The sequence below is a fragment of the Tachysurus vachellii genome, chromosome 11 (genome assembly GCF_030014155.1).
Source record: "Tachysurus vachellii isolate PV-2020 chromosome 11, HZAU_Pvac_v1, whole genome shotgun sequence".
Classification (NCBI taxonomy): domain Eukaryota; kingdom Metazoa; phylum Chordata; class Actinopteri; order Siluriformes; family Bagridae; genus Tachysurus; species Tachysurus vachellii.
Window position 1 is genome coordinate 25411752 of NC_083470.1, and position 23167 is coordinate 25434918.

The 23167-nt window shown below is 43.2% G+C and overlaps 2 protein-coding genes across 4 annotated transcripts; both read right to left on the reverse strand.

The window, feature by feature from the left end:
* Positions 1-329: 329 nt before the first annotated feature.
* On the reverse strand, positions 330-6359 carry ccn1l2 (cellular communication network factor 1, like 2). The gene is made up of 5 exons (XM_060882269.1): positions 6009-6359; positions 4883-5096; positions 4170-4505; positions 3857-4050; positions 330-3648 (listed from the first exon to the last, which is right to left on the reverse strand). Exons 1-5 carry the CDS (start codon positions 6060-6062, stop codon positions 3322-3324), a joined length of 1125 nt encoding a protein of 374 aa, XP_060738252.1. The 5' UTR covers positions 6063-6359; the 3' UTR covers positions 330-3321.
* An 8708-nt stretch (positions 6360-15067) lies between these two features.
* LOC132853538 (uncharacterized) lies at positions 15068-22878 on the reverse strand. Of its 3 annotated transcripts, XM_060881362.1 has the most exons (12): positions 22762-22878; positions 22610-22621; positions 21701-21861; positions 19864-19993; positions 19368-19446; positions 19115-19218; positions 18166-18241; positions 17805-18086; positions 17431-17614; positions 17043-17197; positions 16536-16642; positions 15068-15566 (listed from the first exon to the last, which is right to left on the reverse strand). In XM_060881362.1, the coding sequence occupies exons 3-12, from the start codon at positions 21858-21860 to the stop codon at positions 15557-15559; spliced, it is 1287 nt and encodes a 428-aa protein (XP_060737345.1). In that variant the 5' UTR covers position 21861; positions 22610-22621; positions 22762-22878; the 3' UTR covers positions 15068-15556. The 3 variants fall into 3 exon arrangements, with proteins under 3 accessions (XP_060737345.1, XP_060737346.1, XP_060737347.1); XM_060881363.1 differs by lacking the exons at positions 22610-22621; positions 22762-22878 and having other exon boundaries at positions 16504-16642; positions 21701-22187; XM_060881364.1 differs by lacking the exons at positions 16536-16642; positions 22610-22621; positions 22762-22878 and having other exon boundaries at positions 21701-22186.
* Between the last annotated feature and the right edge of the window lie 289 nt (positions 22879-23167).

The following is a 23167-nucleotide window of genomic DNA, read 5'->3' on the forward strand; positions in this document are numbered from 1 at the left end:
CAGTGCTTTTCTGCCATGGTTGAAAAAAGGTAAACATTTTGTGAAACGTGATTTATTGCATAATTGTTTTATAAGCGCAGTGATGACATAAGAGAATAAAGCAATGTGGTATACGTCCATTTTTGTCAAACACTATTTATATACACACCTGTTACAAAATACTAATATTAGTTAAAAAACAAAAACAACAACAACAACAACAATAATAATAATAATAATAATAATAATAATAATAATAATAATAATAACAATCACTTTATATTATTATTATTATTATTATTATTATTATTATTATTATTATTATTATTATTATTATTATTATTGGGAGTAGTATCATCTTTAATATTTGTAATATTGTGTCAAAATCTGGGTCAAGGTACTTAAAATGGTAAATCTGAATAGTTTTGTAAATCTGCCAATAGTTTTGCCAACAACTCACTTTATCTACAGTCACCTATTGAATTATTTGCTCCACAATAATGTGATTTTTTTATCTATCTGTCTGTCTGTCCGTCCGTCCATCCGTCCGTCCGTCCTTCCGTCTGTCCAAATAAAACAAAGAATCACATCTTCTTTTAAACACTTTATTTACTGTATTTGACTTTAACACTGAAGGTCAACATCAGGCAACATGTTACACACACACTCAAACACACACACACACACACACACACACACACACACACACACGTTACGCACTCTTACACAAGAGAGCATCTCAGAGAATTTAAGGAGGAGTAAATTACGCCCCGAAAAATGGAGCAATCTCTAAAGTGGCGTTCACTCCACTGAGGGTGAAACGTGTTCACTGTACAAACAGGAAGAAGACACGGTGTTATATAATCATCCAATAATAATAATAATAATAATAATAATAATAATAATAATAATAAAGTCTCTCACACGCTCGTCCATCAGATGGATTAAAGCCTCACTGTAGTCTTTCCACAAATAACCACATAAAACACACACATATGCACGAGGAAGTGTGAAACTTCTGGAGTCTATTAGAACAACACAACAAACACAACTTACAATTACACTGAATAACACAAAGTACAACAATCACACAGACTGATCCGTCTGTCGGACGTCCTCTCGTTAATCCACCTGAGACTAAATCACCTACATCGTCAAACTCTCAGAAACTAGCCAACGTCCTTCTTCCCTACCGATAGAAAGTCATAAAGAAAATACAGACACATACGAATGACCATTAATTAACGATAAATTTACAAGTGTTGATGAGATTCGCTGGAAGCATGACGGCATCATGGATACAGAATACTGGAGAATTTTCAGCCTTTGTTCCTACATTTTGCGTAAAACTAAATAAGCTAGCTACAGTTACCACTCTACATTTCCTGTGAAATACAATGACGTCACTTTAACATCTAGAATAACTGCTGCTTTATGATATAATTAGCTTGCTAGCGTTAACATGGTTACACAGTAAAGCCACAACACATGCTGTGGAGTTCAAATAGTGCAGGGGTAAAATTAAGGGACAATTTCAGATAAAAAAACCCCAATGAATATACTGAGTGACCAAAAAGTACACAGAACTTAACGCTGCTGTTAATACGATGTTATTAATGTTAATGTTGGATGAATTGGTTTCCTAAGTTTCCTAAAATTATTTCTTTACTTCATCACTGAAAAAGTCTCAGTCTGTAAAATCCAGTAAACGACCTACAGTTCAGGTTCCCACAACAACCGGCCTCCAGAAGAGCAGTAACTAAACTGTGCTGGTTCTGTCAGTGTATCAGCAGGAATCACACACACTAACACACACGCTAACACACGCTAACACACACTAACACACACTTACACATGCTAACACACACAAACACACACACTAACACACACTAACACACACACTAACACACGCTAACACACGCTAACACACACTTACACACCCTAACACACACTTACACATGCTAACACACACTTACACATGCTAACACACACACAAACACACACACTAACACACACACTAACACACACACTAACACACGCTAACACACACTTACACACCCTAACACTCACTTACACATGCTAACACACACTTACACATGCTAACACACACTAACACACACTTACACACACACACACACTAACACAGGCTAACACAGACTAACACCCACTAACACACGCTTACACACACAAACACACACAAACACACACACTAACACGCTAACACATGCTAACACACACTAACACACACACTAACACACGTTTGCACACGCTAACACACAAATACACACTCCATCACACACACACACACAAACATTCTAACACACGCTAACATACACTAACACTTTAACACACACCCTATACTATAACATACACACTCTAACAGACTCACACACTCAACAGAAAGATCTTAAACATGTTGGAGGTAAAGCACGAAGAGAAACGTCCCCTTTGGCGGTCCACATAAATAAAGTTCTACACTGAGGTGTGGATGGAGTTATGGAGAAGGTGTAGTTTTACAAGTCTCCATTCCTGACGAACATCTCGTCTCCTCTCATCTCAACTCGTCTCTTCTCCTCGTAGTGCTTGTCTTAACACAGGGAGCACATGACAGTGAAGAAACCCAGTTTTCTTAACATTTTTATAGACATGTTTGGTGTTTGGAGAATTATTTAATTACTAACAAACAAATAACTCATAGAAAGTAGTGGATTGTTCAGTTTTTCCAGTTTTTCAGAACTTGCAGAACTCGTGTCCTGCTCAGGAGGCTTTAGTCTGTTGGGGCTTAAAACCTGTAGAATCTGAGAGCTGACTGACGCTAAAAGCATAAACGTAGCTGCAATGTCTGTCATCTGTTTTACTGCTTTTTCTACCATCTTACTAAAATCGCAATGTTGCCTCCAGCATTTATGTTTAGAAATATAGAAATATCTGGTCTTGTATTTATTTATGGAAATCATCTCCTGCTTCATCTTATACTGTATGTCAGCTGAATTAGCGTCGTTGTGCCAGTGCAAAAAAGAAACAAACTTCAGACACCAAATACGTCTCAAAATTGTGGCTGGGTCCCAATTTGCCTACTGTCCTACTATCCGTCCTAGATAGTCTTCGTTTTTTTGTGGATTATTATGATTATATTGATTATTTCATCAGGGTCAGGAAACTCCAGTTGGTAAAAAGAGAAGGGTGCCAATATTTTTGCTATTAACAGTTGATTTCAGAAATATTTGCAAGGCAAAAACGAGCAAAAGGAGGACATTTAGGGGGAATTTAGTATGTAGATTCATCTTTTAGTGCATAGTGTAGGTAAGGGAATTGGGACGCAACGATAAAAAATATGTTTTTTTAATCGTCAAACTCCTCGTCCTTTAACGAGAAGGTGTGGATGTCGTTGTGCAGGCTAACAGAAGGAGGCGAGTCGTCTCTCTGTGCGCTACACCAGCTCTTGCTGCAGCGACATTGTTGGATCCACATTATATTGCGTGTGATGTTTTCTCCGTCTGGACAGCGGAAGCGCAGGCGAACGGTGCGAGTCTCGGACGGACGACAGCATCTTCCGTCAGTACACGAGCCACATGTTTTGGGCCGGTACCGCCTCACGGTTGCACAGCCACCGAACGAGATGTGCTCCGGCTCTCGGGACCTCAACGTCCGTCTGCATTTCTTCTCTTTCTGCAAACAAGACAACCTGCTTGTTAGAAACAGCTGTGTGTGCAGCACGGTGTGCTTTTATTCTGTGGTGCTAAATGATATCTGTTAATGGATGCAGCAGATTCCTCATCTACTCTCTTATTTTGATTAAAGTATGAAGTCTTATGAAATCTGAACAGAGTCTGACGTTAAAAGTTGAACCGTAGACGTTAAAGAGCTGCTTCGTTACCCTGACAGCCGTCATGGTGTCACACTGGTGGATCCGACAGAGACGCGTCTCCCGGACGAGTTTACACCGCGGGTTCGCATTAGTCACGCGGCTGGAGACGCCGAAGCCGCAGGAGGCGGAGCACTTGGACCAGTCTGTGGTCTGAGGAACACACTCGGAGGACGGAACTTGGGACAAAGGCAGCGATGTCCGCTCTGCAGGACCAGAAGTATGTAGAAGAAGTTACAGTCGAGTTACAATAAGATCTGAAAAACCTCATTTCAATATGAGTTAGGAATTAGTGTGAGTTCCAAATAAAATCCCACATATTCACCTTGGAAGGCGTCTCCTGCTCTGGACGTGTAACTGAACATGTGCAGCAGTTTGTCGATGCGGTTGTTGTGTGGTCGAGCAGGTGCAGAGTCACGCGGCTCTTCATCGATGCGATTGTCGTCGTGACACACCCACTCCTCGCAGCAGCGCCCTGGCGGCGTTTCCAGGCGGGGGCTGGTGCAATGCCATGCAGGCAGGGGTATGAGGTGGGGGCAGAGCGGCATGCAGCCCACCACGCCGTCCATGCAGCTGCACTGGTGCTCACAGCTGGGCTGGAAATCCTCGCCATGCTGGTACACGCGTCCAGCGAACTCGCATGGCCGACCCTGAGCATCAGCTGAGGGAACACACACACACACAAACAAATACAGCAATGATATCAGAGTGTAATCTAAATATAATCTAAATATACCACACTTTTCTATAAATATAATAGAAATAAAAATATGCTACATATTTCAGCTTAATGTTGATTGATTGATTGATTGATTGATTGATTGATCAGACAAAAGAGCATCTAGTGTAAGAAAGCGTCGAGCGTACTGCCAGTAAGTTGTATGCAGAACCTTACAACAGGGTAACAACAGAACAACAGGGTTCCTGGGTAGAACCTTTAGGAAGGGAAGAACTCTTGATGAACCTAATTTCTGGGAGTAACCTTTGACTGAGAAAATAAATAAATGTACATAAGTGGCAATAATGGTATTTTCTCACCTCGGCACAAGCCTCGTTGCGGGTTTCCTCCGGCCCCTAGGTGGCAGCGCAGGCCTTTAATATGATCGCAGGGTTTTCCCGGGCCGCAGTCCTGGTTAAACTGCTGCGCACAAACTTTACAGCAGCCACATTCATCCAGCACCAAGCTCACTCCCACTGGGCATGAGGGAGGCATCAGGGGGCATGAGCAAGGCCCCGAACAGCCTCGCACCACCTGGTAGAGCATCACAGGGTGAGGAAAGAGCGGGTGAGGAAACATCTAGCAGTGAATAGCTGCTATGTGTTTTTTATCAAACATCTAACTGAATTCTAGGGAGCTTCTCGTCTCCGGGTGCAGAGCCGTGACCTAAACATGCTGTCACTTGTAGTAAAAATGTCTGAGTTCGGTGCGAGACGGAGACGAGTCAACATATCGACAGGGTGCTTTTCTGATGAGACAGACTCGCACTGTCATACAGGTGAGGGATTGCCTGGGAAGGAAGTTTCCTCAAATGTTCAGTGTCCTGCAGACATGTTGTCTGTTCTGATACACCATCTTAGAGCTAGAACACAACGACTGGATCTACATCTGAATCTGTTTACAGCTCAAAAGATCTGTATTCGGATATGAACCCAAAGTGGGAGGGGCTTATTCAAACATCCATCCACTATTTTGCCCAGAGGTAGAAATACCGGGACTGTCTCTGAATTCCTCGTCAGTGGAGATGGAGGGGGGGAGTTGTGTATTTTTTTATACCTTCTCTAGCTGCTTCACTCCGCTCCCAAAATATAAACAAACCACTAGCTTGATTTAAGGCTCCGCCCCCCTGTGACCAGACCGTTACTATGTCTTATTCAGTCCCAGGAACTTCATACATACCACACAGACCTTACACCTTCCTGCACTTTTGTTGTTGTTGTTGTTGTTGTTGTTGTTGTGTCTCATACACACACACACACTATAACCGATATCTTACAAAGTTAGCCAAGTAAAACAGTCATTAGAATCATTTGTATCCTCCTTGTTTTAAGCAATTAGGGCCAGTTTTCAATGAAAAACTCAAGCATTTACACGAAAAACAACAACAACAACAACAACAACAGACTAACCATCACAGAAAAGCCTGAATGGATCTTGTGTACTCACTTCTCCAGCAGCGGCGAGAACAAACAGCAGCAGGCTGCACACAACTGCTTGCATCCTTGCTCAGATTCCAACCGTTTTGGATAGACAGATCCTGGAGGGGAAAAAAAAGGAAGAATTTCTAATATTCCAGGTGATTAAAAAGGATAAATCCGGGTTTAAATCAGGTTCAAAGAGTCAGTCGAGATATCCACAGACTCCTAGGGTTTTTTTGTTTTGTTTTTGTTACACCTCTCGCTCAGGGAATTGAGTCACTGGTTAGAAATCTGGAGTTTAAATCCGCAGAGAGCCGGTGCGAGTGTGTGGCTCGGGGAGCTTTATGGAAGAACACAGCTGGAGCAGGTCACCTTATAGTGAGAGGAGAGAGAGAGAGAGAGAGAGAGAGAGAGAGAGAGAGAGAGAGACAGGCCCCCTCTGACATAAAAACACAGAAGAGTGAGCAAAGTGAGTAAGGAAGTCACACACACACACACACACACACACACACACACACACACACACACACACACACACACACTGATCCTTCAGTTAGGTAATAGTGCTAAGAAGAGGAAGAAGAAGAAGAAGAAAACCTTCACTTTATACACTGCAATTATTCATCTGTTGCTAAATGCACCAAATCTCCAGCCAATGATTTGATTTGATTTAAAACAAACTGATACCTTCATGCATCAGTTCCTGGCGGTGAATAATCTTATCGTACGTGTTGTTCACGAGTCTGAATGGAATCACAATAGAGTGAAGAATAGTCTGTCCCGGTGCCCTTGAGGAAACATGTGTGCTACAGTATAATGCTGCTTTAATGGACCTAATGGATGATGGACGTCTGTGATCGAAGCATCTGTGACGGTCCTGCACAGATGGCTGGACTCTGATGATCGTACATTAATGTGTCAAAACTGAATATATTCCGGATGAATCCGGAAGCGATGACATAGAAAATGTCTTTCAAGAGCATCGTTTGGGAAAACGGATTTTTCCGGTCAGAAGTATTTTGCCTTTTCTGCCAGCTGTAACTTACCTGACCTGACAAATCAGCTATTGAACACACCCTTCCTACGATAACGACTGAGGTGCCCTTGAGCAAGGCACCCGAACATCCCCCCCCCCCCCCCCAAACTGCTCCCCGGGCGTCGCAGCATAAATGGCAGCTCACTGCTCCGGGTGTGTGTTCACGGTGTGTGTGTGTGTGTGTGTGTGTGCACTTTGGATGGGTTAAATGCAGAGAACAAATTCTGAGTATGGGTCACCGTACTTAGCCGTACGTCACGTGACTTAAAACTTAAAATGTGTATGGTGAAGAGTGTGCGGGGTGAAGAGTGTGTGTGAAGGTGCAGCTGCTCAGGATGATCTTGATGGTCCCTCACTAGAACATGGTCATGATGGGGAGGAAGATGGGTTTTTCTTGACTTTGATACAGAGTGCTACCTGGAAGTGGATCCTCCAGGACTCATGATGCAACTTTAGAACCACAGAAGAAGATGAAGAAGGCCATTATTATCGATACACATACGTTACAGCACAACTCTTTTCTTCACATATCCCAGCTTTGGTGGTCGAGGCATGTTATTAGAAAACAAGGTTTTTACTGAATCTTCACTGGAAATCTAACAAGGTTGTAGGACGTTTTTAGTGTTATCCATTACGTCACCGTCTTACTGATAAAGTGTGTGTTTTTACCATTACATCACGGTCTGACAACTCTGACGGCAACTCGACGGTTTTGCACCAAAAACAAAGACGGATTTGAGGGCAGCTCTGCGACAGGTAGCTTCTCTGATGGAGTGCTGGGAAAATAATTGCAAGGAATTCCATGACTAGAGCTGGGAACTCCTACCCTACAGACGTTCCTGTGTTATAGTGGAACGAGTGAGAAGGGAACTCCCGCTCCCGCTCTCGCTCCCGCTCGGCCGTATGGCTTTCCTCTGTAATAGGAAGCAGTGATGCAGATGGAGAAGGAAATCCCCATAAACAACTCAACAGGCTCTTGACAGATTCTCAGCGCACAGACTGAACTGTCCTCACGCACCCTCTACAGGGAGGTCTTCCTGTCGAGCTGCAGAACTCCCTCCAAACCGTTCCTAGAGGCGGGCAGCGTTCCAGAAAAGACTGGTTCCCATGTTTTGTGAAGAAAATCCAAACATTCTCATTGTTATTTCTTAAGGAGTTCAAAGGTGTTCTCTGTCGCATTACGTCGGCCTCGTGTTTCCAACAACCAGCTCAGGAACAAACCATCTCTCTGAGCGTCTGATAAGAGTCTAATGTGTCTGATAGCAGCAGTGAGTTTCTGATTACAAATAAATGATCATGAGTCTGATGTTTCTCTTCTTGAAGACTCTTATTCTGAAGAATTCAAATTCTACTGTTTAATGTATTTTGGTGTAATGTGTCCGATCCCTTAAAAAAAAAAACAAAGAAAAAGAACCAAAGTCTGATTTGATTCATCTCAAAGGATAAAATGAATCAAAGGTATCACATATCTCAAATCCTATGCATCTGATCAGAGAAATGTGTATGATACTGTAGGTCTGATGTGTCTGATGTGTCTGATGTGTCTAGTCACAATGAAATCAGACGTTAAATTTTCACAAACACTAGCCTGGTGTGTCTAATCGCTAAAAAATGAGGATTTGGAGACGTTAATGAGTCTGATGTACCCGATCACAAACAGTCCACGTCTAATCCCGCAGTAAGAAATGAGTCTGATCACAAAGTCACAAATTAGATGAGTCTGTTGGGTCTAATCACAGAGAAGAAAAGGCCTAAATAGTACAAAGAATGAAATTAGAGTCTAATTTATTTCTAGATGACTGGTCGGTCTACGGGGCACGGTGGCTTAGTGGTTAGCACGTTTGCGTCACACCTCCAGGGTTGGGGGTTCGATTCCCGCCTCCACCTTGTGTGTGTGGAGTTTGCATGTTCTTCCCGTGCCTCGGGGGTTTCCTCTGGGTACTCTGGTTTCCTCCCCCGGTCCAAAGACATGCATGGTAGGTTGATTGGCATCTCTGGAAAATTGTCCGTAGTGTGTGATTGTGTGAGTGAATGAGAGTGTGTGTGTGCCCTGCGATGGGTTGGCACTCCGTCCAGGGTGTATCCTGCCTTGATGCCCGATGACGCCTGAGATAGGCACAGGCTCCCCGTGACCCGAGGTAGTTCGGATAAGCGGTAGATAATAAATGTTCGGTCTAACATTTGCTATAGCATCAGACTCATCTCATTTGTAATCAGAGACATATGACATCTTGTGCTCAGATAAATCAGATACTTGATTCATTCAGAAAGTTTTCTGTTTGGTCTAACATTTGAATCACATCAGACTCTGAAGCTGTACTTCAGGATATGAAGAAGTCTCGCTAAATTCTCTCTGCACGCTTAATACACAAAAGTATGTCCTGATAATTGAGCTCAGAGCCCTTATTAGGCCTTAAACGCTATTCGTGTATGCAAAGCATCAGAGTTCTATTCTGGAATGATAAAAATAACGGTCATAAAGATCTCCAAAGCTGGAATGTTGATGGAAGTTCAGATTTGGTCACTTATTTATGGTGAGCGTAGCCAGAAAAAAAATCTGATTTGTGTTGTGAGCGTCGTGCTTCGTGCCTGTCGTGCTGTGCTCAGGGCGAAGAGCCAGACGTGAGAGGCTCGGGATATGTGAGCGAGTCTGAGAGAAAGGTGAAGAGTGAAGGCCACAGTGGAGTGAACAGGTGTGTGTGTGTGTGTGTGTGTGTGTGGTGTAGGTAGGTGGTTAGGCGGCAGGTGCTAGATGCTTATCCAGTTTAACATGGTGAATATACATACGTACAGTATATATACGTATGGATCTAATGTGGTGATGAGTGGAGTACCATCACACAGATGTGTGTGTGTGTGTGTGTGTGTGTGTGTGTGTGTGTGTGTGGTAAGAATCCTTCGTTTCTTCAGGTGCACCTTGTATCAGGATTCGGCATGGGCGGCGACCGCAGTCAAAATTCCACAGATTCCGGACGCACAAAAGCAGGATGTGTGTGTAAGAGCGAAAGGAGGGGCAGTGTGTGTGTCTGTGTGTGTGTGAGTGTGTAAGGGAGTAGGGTTTTAGAGTAAGAGAGGACAAAACAGAGAGTCTGGGAGTGAGAAAGAAGGAGAATGGGGCAGTTTGGCATTTCGGACGGTCTGGCTCAACCCCAGCCATTGTTAATGCTCCAGACAAACATTTCCACCAGCAGGGGAAAGTCAGAACGGGCAAGCAATACACACACACACACACACACACACACACACACGCACATGCACACACACTAACAGAACTTGTTTTGTGCAGACACATTAACATTCTGATTAATGATCTGATTTGTTGATTCATTTCAGGTGTTTTTATTCATACCTTCACTCTAATATGGTACTGTTTCCATGGTAACAGACATATAAAAATACAGGGACTTACATGGCGAATGCTCCTAAAACTGATAAATAGTGATATAATTGAATCCATCGCAGGCCACACACACACACACTCTCATTCATTCACGCAATCACACACACTACAGACAATTTTCCAGAGATGCCAATCAACCTACCATGCATGTCTTTGGACCGGGGGAGGAAACCGGAGTACCCGGAGGAAACCCCCGAGGCACGGGGAGAACATGCAAACTCCACACACACAAGGTGGAGGCGGGAATCGAACCCCCAACCCTGGAGGTGTGAGGCGAACGTGCTAACCACTAAGCCACCGTGCCCTCCTGTCTGGTAAACTCAGGTATCTAAATGATGAGTTTCCTAGTCGTAATTACAACTTGAGGGGTTGTTCATGTGCAGCTTCCTAGTGGAAAATTCGTACTGTATTTATAATAATTCCGTGATAATTAACATGATAATTTTAATAGTGATTTCGGGTTCATTCACTATTCTGAAAGTGGATCCTATAACGATCTGAAGAGGATCTTCTAGCAACATCCTAGTGGAAGTATCTTATATAAATAAAGAAATAATTCCTTTGTACGGATTTGTCTGATTGTGCCAGAAAGCTTTTATTGGCTTCGGGTTCACGCTGAGTGTTTTATTGAGGGCTGCTGATGCACACGGACTCCGGTTCACACCTGGGTGCTAAAATCTGGTTCGAACACACCTGTGATGATGGACATATGGACAGAGCGAGCAAACAGGAACTTTGGGTGCGAGTGTGTGTGTGTGTGAGGTGGTTTGTTTTTTCCCTCTGAGCTGTAACGGAATCGGTGTTCCACTGAGTCACCAGGATTTGCATCAGCACGGCGTGTGAACAACAGCGGATATGTGATGGACGGCTTCTTTCACAGAGAAGTACAGAAAAAATAACTTCTGTTCCATTACAAACGGGTTGACCGCGTCTTCGTTGTCTCACTTTGTGTGTGTGTGTGTGTGTGTGTGTGTGGAATCAGTCAGGTCTCCAACCCTGATGCTGAAGAGTTTCAAGGTCCTTGGATGTTTATAAGTTGTAGCACATGCCTGTGGTGAGGTTTCAGAGCTCGTCCCCAGAAAAAAACATCCAAAAAAGATCCACGAAAAAATAATACTAAAGAAAACATACCCCATGATACCCCATGATACCCCATAATAATGTTCAGCTCATCCATGAAAAATCCTCTCTGGATATATATATATATATATATGCCCCGCCCCCGACCTGTAGGGGTGTGTCTTGGTGTCTTGCTCTACAGTAGGAGCTCATTAGCAGTAAACATGGCCGACTTTTAGCACATGCTTCTCGCTGGAGAATAAATGCTTGGAGTTTGTTTGTTCCTCGGAACATCTCTGTTTATCGTAAACTCCTGATCGTGACAGAATATCTTCTGTCTATACAGAATACCGCTTATTCGAACTACCTCGGGTCACGGGGAGCCTGTGCCTATCTCAGGCGTCATCGGGCATCAAGGATACACCCTGGACGGAGTGCCAACCCATCACAGGGCACACACACACTCTCATTCACTCACACAATCACACACTACGGACAATTTTCCAGAGATGCCAATCAACCTACCATGCATGTCTTTGGACCGGGGGAGGAAACCGGAGTACCCGGAGGAAACCCCAGAGGCATGGGGAGAACATGCAAACTCCACACACACAAGGTGGAGGCAGGAATCGAACCCCCAACTCTGGAGGTGTGAGGCGAACGTACTAACCACTAAGCCAACGTGCCCCCCGTGACAGAATACTGACGCACATATTTAATAATAAACAATTGTTTGTTGGGAAAATTTTCAACTCAAATGCAGTCAATTAGCAAGGACGCGATTCTTGTCTGATGTGGTTTTATTTTAGTACAGAATCCATGAGGGTTCTTCATTACTGGCAAAGCTCAGTCACTGTTCTAAGACGGGGTCAAATGTTAAGTAATTAACGCAGTGCTGAGTTGGTGGGCTTTCTAGCAGAGAAACCTGTGGAGCCCCATTCTTCAGAGCTGGCGTCTGGAGGGCAGAACAAACCCTGGAGCTGTCGTGCAGATGTCAGTTCCTTTACACTGGCGCTGCTGTGTGGGGTGGAGGGTGTGTAGGCTTCGCTCACAGAGCACCTCCTGTTGGGAAAATTTTAAAGCAGAAAGTTCCAGGACAGGCAAAGAGAAGGGCATAAACAAATACGGCTCAGCAAACACACGTGGCGCTAACGAACACGCCGTTATGCAGAAATGTACCATGCCAAGCAGGATGGCAAGCAGCAGCAGTCCGGAGATCAGGGATAATGAACTCTCTCTCTCTCTCTCTCTCTCTCTCAATCTTTCAAAACACAGGAACACAGTGATCTAGCCATCAGGTCATTTGTTTACTCAAATCACACACTCATCACAACCATTTGCTTGTTAGCTGGAATTAAGGCAGTCTGTCCACGCAGACGCTCACTTTTTCCCCTGAGCCAACGGCCATCAAAGGACGGCTTTATCCCAGGCCCGGGCCTCAGCGGTGCTCAGGACAACTCTAATTGTGTCAAATGTATCTAGATCAGACATAACACGCAGACACATACACACACACACACACACACACACACACACTAACTCCCTGTCCTGTGTGTATGACATTCAGCAGCTGCCGCACAGAAGCACTGAGACGCTGCAGAGATGTCTTTCCTGCCCGGCAACCGCGTTCACTACGTTAGCAACGGCGTCTCATTTTACGGTGTGTGTGAACGTACGGCCGACCTTAAACCCTGACCAAACACACGCTGACGCCATCGGACCATATTACACAGATGGGAGACCTGCGCACATTCCAAACAGCGTGGGGTTTTGTCAGTTTACCTGTCAGTTATTTGCTTTATTACACCCTAGTGACAGTTTTCTGATTGGCTGGAACTTAGAAACACATAATCACACTGTAGGAACAACAAAAGTCTATTTTAGAAAGAATTTCATCCTCCATGTTGAATTATTATATCAGCTGTCTGGCCAGCATGAGCGTCCCGAACTGTTTCTGTAACTCTGTGGTATGAGGATGATCAACTCCGGGGTAGTAACAGCAACGTCACTTCATCACAGCAACCCGCTGTTGATGAGTTTCCCATAACAACACAACACACAGTGTTGTATTCCTTACACGAACGTTCCGAAGCATTTCTATATTTTATACTAAGCCGTTCTAAGTTCGGCTTATTATTGGACTCGTTTGCTGCTTGTCGGTGGTTCTGCAGACGCTCTCGTCCGTGTTCGTGCACTGTTAAGAATGTGGCGTGTGTAATTACAGCTCAGGGTTGCCACGATCGTAGCTCGGCATGCTGTGGTCTTTCCTGAGGCAGACGTCAGACCTGGGTGTTGTTGTTGCCAGAGTGGGGTTCTGCAGGTGGAGGTGAAAATCCCCAAGCGGCCGACTCAAAGCGGCGTGTGGATTTGGGCATCAGCTTCGGAAATCTCTACTCACGGAGGAAGCACTGCTCGGGACTCTCTCTCACACATACACACACGCATGCATATTTCTCTCAAGCTGAGCACTCATGGAAACAAGGTTGGAATATGTGTGTGTGTGTGTGTGTGTGTGTAGGGACTGTAGGTTCTCTGGCACAAGGACAGAAGCTGGGTGTGAGAACTGACTGAAGCCACAGCTGTGCCTTGATGTGTGTGTGTGTGTGTGTTACCAGGCTAACTAAAACACATATACTTACCGTTCATGTTCAGGACAAATCAGTGTTGCTATAGGACTCATGAAGAAATATATTTTTATTCGTTCCTGAGGGGTCATGACGTCCTGGGAGCAGAGTGAAAATGTCAGCCAGCTTCTCCATGGGATCCCCAGACAGTCCCTGACCAACTGTGAGGTCTAAACTGTCCAGAGAAGTCTTGGGTTGGCCTCAGGGTTTCTGTCCAGTTGCCCGATTCGGCTCTACAGAGACATGACTGAGGGGCGTACCTGAACAATGGCTCTACTTCCTGAGATACCCAGCATCCCTACAGAGGAACTTTATTTCTACGAGCCGAACTTGCAAGCTTTTTTGTTTGTGACCACAGACGTGGACCGAGTGCCTTGTTACGAACCGAGGACCTGCCTCACTACTACTGATGGTTATTACTGCAGTCGCTGATATTTGTCAGTTTCCATCACTGGACAATAAGAACCTAAGATACTCAAACTCGTCTATGAATGAAGTATCTCAATCCTTTCTGGGAGAGAACCATAGCCTCCAAGTTGGAGGTTTCTGATCTTATCAATGGTTTGAGGTTTAACGAGTGCAAGTTAGAGCTCCAGTTCAGATGGAGCCAAGAAAATCTCATCATCTGCAATGCAAAATATATATATATATTTATTCAAATTCATAAAAATAACTCGTGGGTAGGTGAGTAACATTATTAATTGGAATAATTAATCTTAAACTTTTGCCCCCAGTTTTCCATAAATTCAAGAGTTAATCACTCAAACCCCCCCCCCGACCTCGTCCGGGACCCTCAGCATCTCCGTCTAAATCTCCTCCAGGTGAAGAACCATGAAGGTTTCTCACCACCACAATAACCTCAAGCCAAAGAGCTGGACTCGTTCTCTCGTTTATGTTCACCTTTGATGTTTCTCTCCCACATGAATCTGAGTTTTTCACATATGATTTTTTTTCATGAGTCATTTATTTCCACATCTGATTTTTCCACACACACAGTTTTCACCTCTGGTTGTTTTTTTCACAGGATTCACAAAATTAGCTTTGCAACTCCACACATTTGAGGTAAATGGAAAATTGTGAAGTGTTTAGTAATGCATTTCTAAGAGCAAAGAAACTTCTGTGAACATGCAACTCTGTCCAGTGTCTGCTGGAGAAAAGATCTAGACATTAGGAGAGGATTTAACATCATTACACATCTGTCACAGTGAAGTAGTTTATAAGTTTGTAAATGATTCATCGCTCTGCTCATAACACGCTAATATATATATATATATATATATATATATATACATACACACTGACACTGACGTTTGTGTATCTGTGTGTGTGTGTGTGTGTGTTACAGCTAGCTGAGGATTGGTATGGATGTACAGAGTTGTATTGTAGAGCTTCTCCTTCCCCAGGGCTCCATCGCTCCAGAGATGATTCTTAGATCTCGGCTGGTGTCAGGACAGGGATTAGAGATCTCTATAGAGAGACAGACAGATAAATAGAAATACAGGATGAGAGAGAGAGAGAGAGAGAGAAACAGACAGACATACAGAAAGAAAGAAAGGCAGCCAGGGAAAGAGAGAGACAAATAGACAGACAGATAGAAAGAGAGAAAGACAGAGACAGACACAGACAGACAGACATAGACAGACAAACATACAGACAGACAGACATAGCCAGACACAGACAAACAGACAGACAGACAGACAGACATAGACAGACAAACATACATACAGACAGACAGACAGAGACACAGACAGACATACAGACAGACAGACAGACAGACATACAGACAGACATAGACAGACAAACAGACAGACAGACAGACAGACAGACAGACAGACAGACAGACAGACAGACAGACAGACAGACAGACAGATGTAGACAGACATACAGACGTAGACAGAAAGACAGACATAGACAGACACAGACAAACAGACAGACAGACAGACATAGACAGACAAACATACATACAGACAGAGACACAGACAGACATACAGACAGACAGACAGACAGACAGACAGACAGACATAGACAGACATACAGACAGACATAGACAGACAAACAGACATAGACAGACAGACAGATGTAGACAGACAGACAGACAGACAGACATACAGACGTAGACAGAAAGACAGACGTAGACAGAAAGACAGACAAACAGACAGACAGACAGACATAGACAGACAGACAGAAAGACATAGACAGACATAGACAGACAGACAGACAGACAGACAGACGTGGCAGTCACTTAGTTTCACACTGACAATTCCAGAGTAAATTCAGTATGTTGTAAATCTCAGAACAGAGACTACATGTTGCTTTACAGAAATTATTAGCTTTTTTTTTTTAAAACTTTGGACGACCGGCTTCAGCGAACACGATGAATAAAATCAGAACCAAAGGTATCCACCTCGTGCCCTTTGACCCCTCCATGCGTCTCACCGTACAGCCTGTGGGTGGAGCCCCGGCCGTAAAACTCGGGAGTTCAGTGGAGCAAAGGTTCCTTTACTGTCCCGGTCTCTCTCATGCCTCTCGTCCGTGTCCAACATCTGCACACACACACGTGCACACACGCACATACACACACTAACACATAGACACACAAAGGCTAAAGAAGCGTCACGCACACAACCTGCACACAAAGTCAGCTCTGCTGTGTGTGCTCTCAGGGAAACATTCCTCATATGAAAAAGCTGTGAACTGTTATATACACATGTGCACAATAAAAAAGATTTTTCTTCAAAATTACACTGCAGGTGCCACACACACACACTGAGCTTTCAGTGATCTACGCAGCACGAGTGTAAGTGATCAAGCTGTATTTGTGTGCGTAGGCATATGTATTGTCTTAGTATTTGTATTTGTGTGTGTGTGTGAGTGTGTGTGTGAATGTGTTTATGAGAATGTGTGTGTGTGTGTGTGAGAGAGAGTGCGTGTGTGAGCTCTTACTCTGTGTAGCTGATTGTGTTCGGTTAGAGCAGAAGTGCTGCAGATGGTCATGTCCAGTTCTGACCCGGTTCGTGGTGGGTGCCTCTTGTGAGAGAGCAGTAGATGAGTGTATCGGCCAGAACACGGCTTCTTCACACACGGCCATGCTGCAGGAGCTGAACATGCACACGCACACACACACGCGCACACGCAGGCACACACACAAGCACACACAAGCACACACACGCATACCTTTATCTATCAAATTCAGTCTCTTTAAATGCACACATATTATAGGTGCGTGTCCTGATTGCAGTCGCATGTGTGAAAGTCGACGCCTCCTTTATTGTGACAGACAGACACATTGACCACGCCCACTTAAATGTTAACAGTAGCAGGTTTCACTGACCTGCACACTGTGGGCTGTGAATCGTTCGATCCGAGCTCGGTTTTGAAACAGGAGATGAGCCGACGGTACCCTCAGCTCCTCTGGCGCCCCCTGGTGGACTGACATCTTCAGGATGGACGTTATGCCTCTTCCAGAGGTACGACTGTCCCCTCAGTCTGTCCCAGTCTACATCCTCATCACCTGTCTGCACAAATCAGAAAAGACTCACTAGGAGCATTTTTTTTATTTAATAAACAAGGACACATCCATTTATAGTTGTGGAAAACTCTGAATAAAAGCCAGTGTATTTGTCTGACAATTTGTTCTAACCGGTTACAATATTTTGCTCTAAATGGACGTCTCTGAGCGGGATGACGCGTGGACGTGTTTTTCACCTTGGTGTCCAGTTTGTAAAGTGAAGCTGGTGCGTCCCGGCTCGCTCTGCTGACCCTCCTCTCTCTCACACTGTGAAAAACAGCGGGTTTGTTCTTCACCAGGAACGCACTCAGGTGTCTCAGGTGTTCAGGATCATCCACAGCTGCTGATGCCTGCAGGCTGTCTCCTGTACCTGCCTCCGGCTCATCAGGTGACACCGACTCTGTCTGCCGACTGGCGTGAAAGGTCAGGGGTGAACAGGTGAGATGGAACCGCACTGACTTCGTACTTCTTTTACGGTTCTGATTGAGAGGAACCGCACGTGTAAGGTGGGATTCTGTGACGACGCAGTGACGTGTTTAAGAGATGACTTTTACTCACCACTTTAGATGTGCTCGGTGTCTGAGAAGCCGGGAGGCAGATTAACTCCTTCACAGCACATTGTGGAGATTTTGAGCTGATGGTACAAGAACAGAAGGTCTTGACTGATGAAGGCTACTAGGTGTAACACGTATGTGTCAGTCACAGTGAAGAAGGCGTGGCCTTTATGTCAGCCACATGGTCTGTATGTCTGTCAATCACAATGAAGGAGGTGTGGCCTGTATGTCTCTCAGTCACAATGAAGGAGGCGTGGTCTGTATGTGTGTCAGTCACAATGAAGGAGGCGTGGTCTGTAGGTCTGTCAGTCACAATGAAGGAGGCGTAGTCTGTAGGTCTGTCAGTCACAATGAAGAAGGTGTGGTCTGTATGTCTCTCAGTCACAATGAAGGAGGTGTGGTCTGTAGGTCTGTCAGTCACAATGAAGAAGGTGTGGTCTGTAGGTCTGTCAGTCACAATGAAGGAGGTGTGGTCTGTAGGTCTGTCAGTCACAATGAAGAAGGTGTGGTCTGTAGGTCTGTCAGTCACAATGAAGGAGGTGTGGTCTGTATGTCTCTCAGTCACAATGAAGGAGGCGTGGTCTGTATGTGTGTCAGTCACAATGAAGGAGGCGTGGTCTGTAGGTCTGTCAGTCACAATGAAGGAGGCGTAATCTGTAGGTCTGTCAGTCACAATGAAGGAGGTGTGGTCTGTAGGTCTGTCAGTCACAATGAAGAAGGTGTGGTCTGTAGGTCTGTCAGTCACAGTGAAGGAGGTGTGGTCTGTAGGTCTGTCAGTCACATTGAAGGAGGCGTGGTCTGTAGGTCTGTCAGTCACAATAAAGGAGGCGTGGTCTGTAGGTCTGTCAGTCACAATGAAGGAGGCGTGGTCTGTAGGTCTGTCAGTCACAATGAAGGAGGCGTGGCCTGTATGTCTGTCAGTCACAGTGAAGGAGGGTTGGCGGTTTGGATACCTCTTAAGACACTGAGGGACGTAGTGAGGATTCGGGACCCACAGCACTAATGATCCTGATCCCCATGGCGAGCCAATCAGAGGACTGATGTGAGCCATGTTATCCTTTAAAAGTAAAACAAACACCCGATCACTTAATGCCCATAAATAACTTTCCACAGAGCAGATATTAAGGCACCATGCGTTTGGTTGGATCCTAAATTTCTCATCTTTATGTCAGTTTCTTTAGAGTCTGACCTTTGACCTACACTTACACCCATGTCTCTGGTGCTGCTTCCTCTGGCGTGGGATTTAGCTGCTGCTAAGGTGATCGCTGGGAAAGATGGATTTGTTCTGCATAGAGAAAGAGTAACTTTTATACATATGACAAACTTCCTGCTTAATCTCTCATTCTTTAATTTAAATTAAAAAGGACCTGTGTGAGGTTCGAGAGGAATCATCCAAGGTGAACCAACATTTAGACATTTTTTATTTTTCCTTTTTCTGTCGAATATAATAGGATGTAGCATAACAGCCAGACAGGAGAATAATGAAAAATAAAAGAAAAACATTTATACAATGATGTTTGCCTGAGAAAGCATCGAGCAGCCCTGAAGTAAAGTCGAGTTAAATTTACTGCTAATTCGTTTCTGCATGAATAATTACAACGTAGCTGGAATCACCACATTAATCAGTCACTAGAACGAGTCAGTGATAAGATTTCGGGATTAATTCCACACTGCCGGATAACAGCAGATATCCGATGCTTACGTCTTCAGCCTCGGTGCGGCGTCTCTACGTGGAGGAGGAATTCTGCCTGTCAGAGACGTTCTGCTCGGACTCACGGTCTTCGTTCCTGTCCAGTCAGAAACATCCACCAGCGTCAGAGACGGCAACGTTTCTGTAGACGAAGAGACATTTCTGATATCGGAGCTTTGCAGGAAGCAAGGAAAGGGAATGAGATTGGTGAGTCGGAGTGGAGCACGACAACGACAACAGCAATAAAACCATTCAGAACTGTTCCTCAAGCAGCTACTACGGTGGCCGGAAAGTGCAAAACAAATTAAAAAATTTGTCTTTTCGGATTTGTTAATTTGTTTTCGGATTTGTTAATGTGTTTTGGGATTTGTTAATTTGTTTTTGGATTTGTTGATGTGTTTTTGGATTTGTTAATTTGTTTTGGGATTTGTTAATGTGTTTTCAGATTTGTTAATTTGTTTTCAGATTTGTTCATTTGTTTTGCACTTCCCGGGCACCGTAAGCTACAGAAAAAGCTTTGATTTCATTTTGTATGTTTTCTTTTTAACGAATTAGACTATATAGACTATAACTATGATTATAATTATTCTCCCTATTTCTAGGCAAATGTTAATATTTTTAAACATTATATTTTCTTGTTCTATTGGCAATTCTATTTTGTTCTACTTTTTTTTATTTGAGTAATTTTTAAGCATGATTTTTTTTTCAAAAAGAAACAGAAAAAAACTTTCAATAGAATATATTTACATTTACATTTAGAGCATGTGGCAGACGCCCTTATCCAGAGCGACGTACATATGTGCTTAAATCTCTAACATTGTCTACATTAATGCTGGCTCACTAAGTTACATACTTAAGATACCATGAGTTTAAAACATTTGTTCAAAGTTACAATGAAAAAAGTGTCAAAGGTTGTGTGTGTGTGTGTGTGTGTGTTTTTTTTGTTTTGTTTTGTTTTGTTTTTAAATGCAAAAGATAAGGAAAGAAGTGCTAGTTGAAGTGTTTCAAGTTTAAAAATATGAAAATATGCCTAGAAATAGGTTTAATTATACCTGCTTTACTGTAGACAAATTATACAAAACAGTAGACCAATTTGACTATTCATTCATTCATTCATTCATATTCTACCGCTTATCTGAACTACCTCGGTTCACGGGGAGCCTGTGCCTATCTCAGGCGTCATCAGGCATCAAGGCAGGATACACCCTGGACGGAGTGCCAACCCATCACAGGGCACACACACACACACACTCTCATTCACTCACGCAATCACACACTACGGACAATTTTCCAGAGATGCCAATCAACCTACCATGCATGTCTTTGGACCGGGGGAGGAAACCGGAGTACCCGGAGGAAACCCCCGAGGCACGGGGAGAACATGCAAACTCCACACACACAAGGTGGAGGTGGGAATCGACCCTGGAGGTGTGAGGCGAACGTGCTAACCACTAAGCCATCGTGCCCCCCCCTCGTAGTTTATTTCTTTTCAAATACAAATGAAAAGTTTATCCTGACCTGCGCCCCAGTTAAGCCCCAGTTGGTGTTTTTTTTCTTCAATTTTTAATTAACGTGCCTTTTAATTAACGCAAATCCGATCAGGTTGTTTTCAACTGCACATGGGCAGAGTTAATTTCCGGGCCAGAAAAATATGAACAGATGGTTGATATTAATAAGGTAGGGGTATGTACTGCATGTCATTAATGTGAGTCAGGGTTTTTTTTTAACTAACTTTTGAAACTGTGGCATTACTGTGATCTTAGCAACGATTTAAAAATAACAGATTGTATCTTTAACTCTGGAGTTTGTAAGACTAAAATGATTTTAAAGCTGAGTGAATGCACTTCACCTTCAGGATTAGTGCCGTGTTTAGGAGCAGGCACTCGGACTGCATGGCGGTAAATGCCTTTAGCGATGCGCTGCTCAGCCTCCCAGCAGCATGGATGTGAACACAGTGCCCATAAACAGTGAACCTCATCCATCTGATCATCAGCACAAAGACTCCCCATGCTGACCAAAGGGATTAAAGGAAGTAGACAGGATTAAAGGAAGTGTACAGTACATGCTGGATTAAAGGAAGGATAATAGGATGTGTACAGTACATGCTGGATAAAAGGAAGTTTACAGTACATGCTGGATAAACGGAAGTGTACAGTACATGTTGGATTATAGGAAGTGTACAGTACATGTTGGATTATAAGAAGGATTAAAGGAAGTGTACAGTACATGTTGGATTATAGGAAGTGTACAGTACATGTTGGATTATAGGAAGGATTAAAGGAAGTGTACAGTACATGTTGGATTATAGGAAGGATTAAAGGAAGTGTACAGTACATGTTGGATTACAGGACGTGTACATTATGTTTACAGTACATGCTGGATTAAATGAAGGATTAAAGGAAGTACATGTAGATGTTTTGTGGATGTTCGACAACATTCAATGGAACTATAAATAGATTAAAAAGATGTCATTGTTGGGCAGAAAAGTAATAAAGAGAAAACAATCAACTTTTTTTTACACCACCACATCCTTCATTATTTCTTAATATTTCTTGACACAAGTAATCTTTACTTATATACACAGTAATAATTTATGTCGTGAATGACATGTCAGTCATATCATATGTTAATGATCGTTATAGATTATTGCTTATAATAAACAAAAACTAAAATCTGAACAACTGTCACTTTTCTATAACGACAAACAATGCAAGTGATAAATGGGAGATAAAGTAAAATAAACGGAAATGCAACTTACCTTAATCATAACCTGTTGGATATGAACAGAAAAACATAGAGAAAAGTAATTTATAGATATTTAACTAACAAGTTTTATACTTACAGCAAAAGTTCAGTTGCTTAGCAACCCTGTTTATAATATCAACCTATACATATAAACTAACAAATTACCTGAACCACGCAACATTAATTGTATTCTATACATGGCACATAATCTGACATAGAACAAAAAAAACTTTTATAAAAAGTGCTGAGTAAAAAAACAAAGGATTAAAGTTTACGCTTGTCAAATTCCCATGCGCGTGCACTTTCCCGCTGTCCACGTGCTTATATTCATGTCTTTACGGTAATCATACAATAACGTCACAAAATAATCCTGGTTTTGCGTTTCTCAATAATAAAGAATTTATTTAATTCATTCACCGATTATTTAATGGAACACTTAAAATAAAAATTATTGTGAAATTGAAGGATTCAACTCAACCGATTCATTTTGAAATGTTTATGTCACTTTAGTGGACTGAATTCAAGTTTCAGGTTCCTTTTGTTAATCGATATGAAAGAAAACACATTAATA